Source organism: Sinocyclocheilus anshuiensis, unplaced genomic scaffold, assembly GCF_001515605.1.
Source record: "Sinocyclocheilus anshuiensis isolate Anshui unplaced genomic scaffold, SAMN03320099.WGS_v1.1 scaffold467, whole genome shotgun sequence".
NCBI classification, from domain to species: domain Eukaryota; kingdom Metazoa; phylum Chordata; class Actinopteri; order Cypriniformes; family Cyprinidae; genus Sinocyclocheilus; species Sinocyclocheilus anshuiensis.
Window position 1 is genome coordinate 159,254 of NW_015549599.1, and position 4,543 is coordinate 163,796.

Below are 4,543 nucleotides of genomic sequence, written 5' to 3' on the forward strand. Positions count from 1 at the left end.
AAAATGAAACGAGTGTGCACATTATTATTAGTGTCTGAGAAGTCTCACATTGTGTTGGATGGTATGACCAAAATATCAGTGTGTGTATCATGATGTGCTTATTTTAGTTGGAAATTAAACAAAAAAAAATTACTTGAATTACACAACCATGTGGTAACACCTATTTTTATAACTAAAGTACTTTAGAATTGAAAGACAATTTATTAATTTTTTAATCAGATGCATTGTAAATTGGTTTTACATATATAATTAGTAGAATTTTATATATAATATATATATATATATAATTTTTTTTTTACTAAATTAACAATAGTTTATATCATATTTTAAAAACATCTGTTAATAATATTTTTATAGTATAATAGTAATTTGTATGATTTAAAAACAACTTAATATCAATTACATACTCATTTTAATTATAACCTAATATACGCACACACACACACACACACACACACACACACACACACACACACATACACAGAGTAAAATAACATGAATTTATTCATCTTAAGATATATTTTTTCAAAATACTATTTTACAAATTATCATTAATCACATGAAGTATATATGATGTATAAGAAAGAAAATAGAAGACAATTCAGATTGGACTTCGTAGTTTCAAACAACTTGGCTTCAGATGGTGCAGATCTGCCATTTTTGTCTCCAAACAATCCCATGGATGAGCCTTCTGATGCTGAGACTACTGACTGACTCATGGACTGTTTACTGGATATTATTGACCCATTTACTCAGTTACAGTTCTTCTTTTTCACCACCTCTTTTCCTTTCTTTGTGAAGAAAGATTTGCTCTCTCTTCCTCTTACCTTTACAGTCTTGCAAATGCTGGTATCGCATGACTTAAAAAAACAGCATCATCTTGTGGCTGATCGTGCTACTACAGGCACATTGACCCCTTTTGACCTGCAAAAAGTGCCAGTTTTACCAGCCCTAAATTTTAGCCACTATTAAATCTCGTAATACTTGTAATAATGGATATGCGTGTGGATATGTTGGTAATGGTGCTGGTGCATGTGTAATTTGTGCAGGTGCACAGGGTGTGTGGTTACCCCAGCAGACGGCCGGAGCAGGTGAGCAGCGTTCAGCACGACAGCGCCGGCCAAGACTCTATTCCTTTGAAAGGAGTGATCAGAAACACAGAGGACATGCTCAGCAACAGGAGGAAGTAAGTCTGGAAAACATCTGCAGTCACCAACACACTGTATACTGCAGTGAAAGCTCTGGACACATCTACTCATCTTCTGTTTTATGATGACTATTTTCACAGTTTAGAATAATGAAGTCATCGAAAATTTTTAATATTTGATTTTTTCTCTCTCTCTTCCATAGAAATAACTGTATAGACTGGACTTTGTAGTATATGTAATGATTAATAATAATTAAACAATATTTTGTGTAATAGTGTTTTAAAAATATATCTGATAAACATATTAATAGTTATTATAGTTATGAATTGGTCTTACATAACTACATAATACTACATAACTGCATAATCGTACATAAGTAATTCTTAATATGTTATATATTAATGTAGTATTTTTAATGAATAATTAAAAAAAGTATAATAGTATGTTGAAAACATGTCTTAATAACATTAATATTATTAATACATATTATGTAAAAAAAATTTGTTTCACATACAGAAAAAAATACATACAATACTTTATTTTTAACAATAAACAGTATAAATTTGTATTTGTACATAATTAATTATAATAATAATATAAAAGAAAATATGTTTAAAATAAGTGTATTAAGTATAAATTAGGCTTTGTACATAATTGTTTTATATATATATATATATATATATATATATATATATATATATATATATATACTCTGAATAATTTTTGGTTTGACTGTATATCCTTCTGTTATTTTCACACTTAATTATGCCCATTAAAATGTATTTTACAAGTTTTTGTTACTTTCACTGTTCATTTTTTTGCTCTGTGGTACATCTTTAATTGAATAGCATTAGAGCTGCTCCATTGCAGCAGCTTAGTATACTGTAATCACGCACTTTGCTGTAATAATGTAGGGAACCACTCGCTATAAATCTACTAACTGTGATATTTTCAGAAATAGAAATCGCGTTTTTTCATCTGAAACGTGCAGCGATTTATTTTCCAAAGCCACTCATATAATGTAGAAACACTCATGAAACAAGCAAAATGCGCACCGCGTAGGCTACTGGTGCAGAATGAGAGGGACAAGTACAGTACTGCGCATTTCACACAGGCTGTTAGTTTCACTTTAGCCAGAAAGTCGTGTATGTTTAAGGGTGAAAATAAATGACGTTTATAGTGAATGCCCCTATAAATTGTCTTATATTTACGATTTAGTTTTAATTATACTTACGATTTAGTTTTAATCCAAATGATGCATGCTAAGTGAGTGAACATCAATAAAGATCACACAACAGAAGTGCACGCTCTCTCTCTCTCCCTACCTCCCTACCATTAAGTAACGTGTGCATTGTTTTACTTACTTCTTTTTGACGTATCCGACCGAACTACAAACTTTCCAGTGATGTCTGTGAGAAAGGGATATTCACTCGACAAGCCGCCGCGCGCTCAATCCACTCAGCGTGATATGCTTACCAGCTGGCGCAAATCAGCTATACAGGCATTAATACTGAATGTTTTATATTCATTGCATACATATACTCAGCAGAATGAGGTTATTAGAGATTAAAGATATCTACGGTCTGTTGTTGGTATTTCTTTGTCTGAATATGGCACTTATCACATGCTGTGCGGTATCGGCGTTTGGTATCGGAGCATTTTAACAAGTACAAGTACGAGTACAGGAGCTCAGTATCGGGCCAGATACCGATACCAGTATCCAATAATATTTTATATAACAAGGGGATACTAGATATGCAAAATATAAACTACTTACATTACATTAGTTTGGTAATTGAAATATTTTCTTCTCAGAATTTCTTGAAGCTGCATGTGTTTCCAGAGCTCAAATGCAGCTGTAGACATGAGTGTTGAACAGCTGTGTTAGTCCACCATCTACTGGACAGACAATGAAACACTCTTCTGTGTCTCTCCAGAGAGTTCATCAGCAGTCTGCGTCTATACCGCGCCTTCTACGGCGGCCTGGCCGACCAGCTGTGTGTGAGCGAGTTGGCCTCTGGAGACGGACTGGCCTGCTGGAACGGGGCTGATGTGGGCAAAAGGTAGACGTCTGAAATCTTCTGCCGCTTGTTTCTTCTGCCTGTAGCTGCAATTATTCATCATCGAGTCCATAAGTGTTGCATAAATCATAAAGCTTTCTTTCTGTCAGCTTTCTTTAGGTATGAATAATGACCACGATCCAGAAGGAGTTGCTTATACTTATAAGTCCGTACTTGCAGTTTAAGATTTTTTTGAAGCTTTCTATATATTAATGCAGATGTGCTATCATCTATCTATATTTCTGATGAGGGTGGTCTGTTGGGAAGTGATATTTTATTTGTGATTTCTGCACTTTAGTTGATTTTATGAGAAATCAATATATTCCTTGTTAAATCTCTGAAGATTTGAGCCATGAACCATCATTGTTGCTTTGATTAAGACACTTAAGCTCATGTTAGTCCAGGGCGACTTACAGTATAATGTAAGTTGTTGTGTAAAATCGTGTCTGCTGAAAGATTACTATCTCCTACTAATCAAGTAATTGATTGATTGATTGATTGGTTGATTTATTGATTTTTAATGCTCTGATTAATTATAATACTTCATGGGATATTTTTACATTGTGTAAATAAGGTAAACACTATTTATAATTATACAATTATTAGAAATTATAAATAATAAATGTAACATAATAATAATAATAATAATAATTATAAATGAAAACTAATTATTAATTAATTAAAAACTAATTTAAGTGATCACCACATTTCAAGAAAAAAGTTGAAATACATAACTATATTTTACCAATAATAATACAGTAATGTTTTGTTTATATTTTCTGAGGCAAACAATTGGCTAGTAGCTGTTTTAACTATTATTATAAATGATTAATAAATTACAAAAATAATAATTGTAATAATTATAATAATTATTATTATTATTTCCAGTAATTGAAACAAATATGAGTTTTAATTAACCAATTATAATACAACAATATTTAATAAAACAATTTAATACAATTTATAAAAGTATAATTTTTTTATATAATTAAAAAAAAAAAACTATTAGGCTATTGTTTATTAGGCTTTTTTTATTTAGTTCAGTTCTGTCCAGTTCTACATTTCTGTTATGATCTAACAAATCCCTATAGAGACGTTTGGGAAATCATTGAGTTGCATTTTATAAACTAAACACTTTCTTTTGTAGAAAATTTAAGCTTTAAGTTAAATAAAAAATGGTGTATGGCCACTCGTCTTTGCACAGGAGCCTGTATGGAGATGGACTCTATGGAGTTTCGATGGAGTTTATATCTGTCTGCGTTTTTCCCACTCACCACCATAAACAGCTTTATAAGTGACAGGTCAGCTGTTTCTGGATGTGCAGCATCCTCTCCT

General features: G+C 31.7%; 1 protein-coding gene across 1 annotated transcript in view; it reads left to right on the forward strand.

The window, feature by feature from the left end:
- LOC107658649 (glypican-5-like) overlaps nucleotides 1-4,543 on the forward strand; it is a 276,918-nt gene that overhangs the window by 76,074 nt on the left and 196,301 nt on the right. The window contains exons 4-5 of the mRNA XM_016447293.1: nucleotides 1,050-1,186; nucleotides 3,086-3,211. Of these exons, the coding sequence (XP_016302779.1) occupies nucleotides 1,050-1,186; nucleotides 3,086-3,211 (263 nt within the window). The remainder of the gene's footprint in view (nucleotides 1-1,049; nucleotides 1,187-3,085; nucleotides 3,212-4,543) is intronic.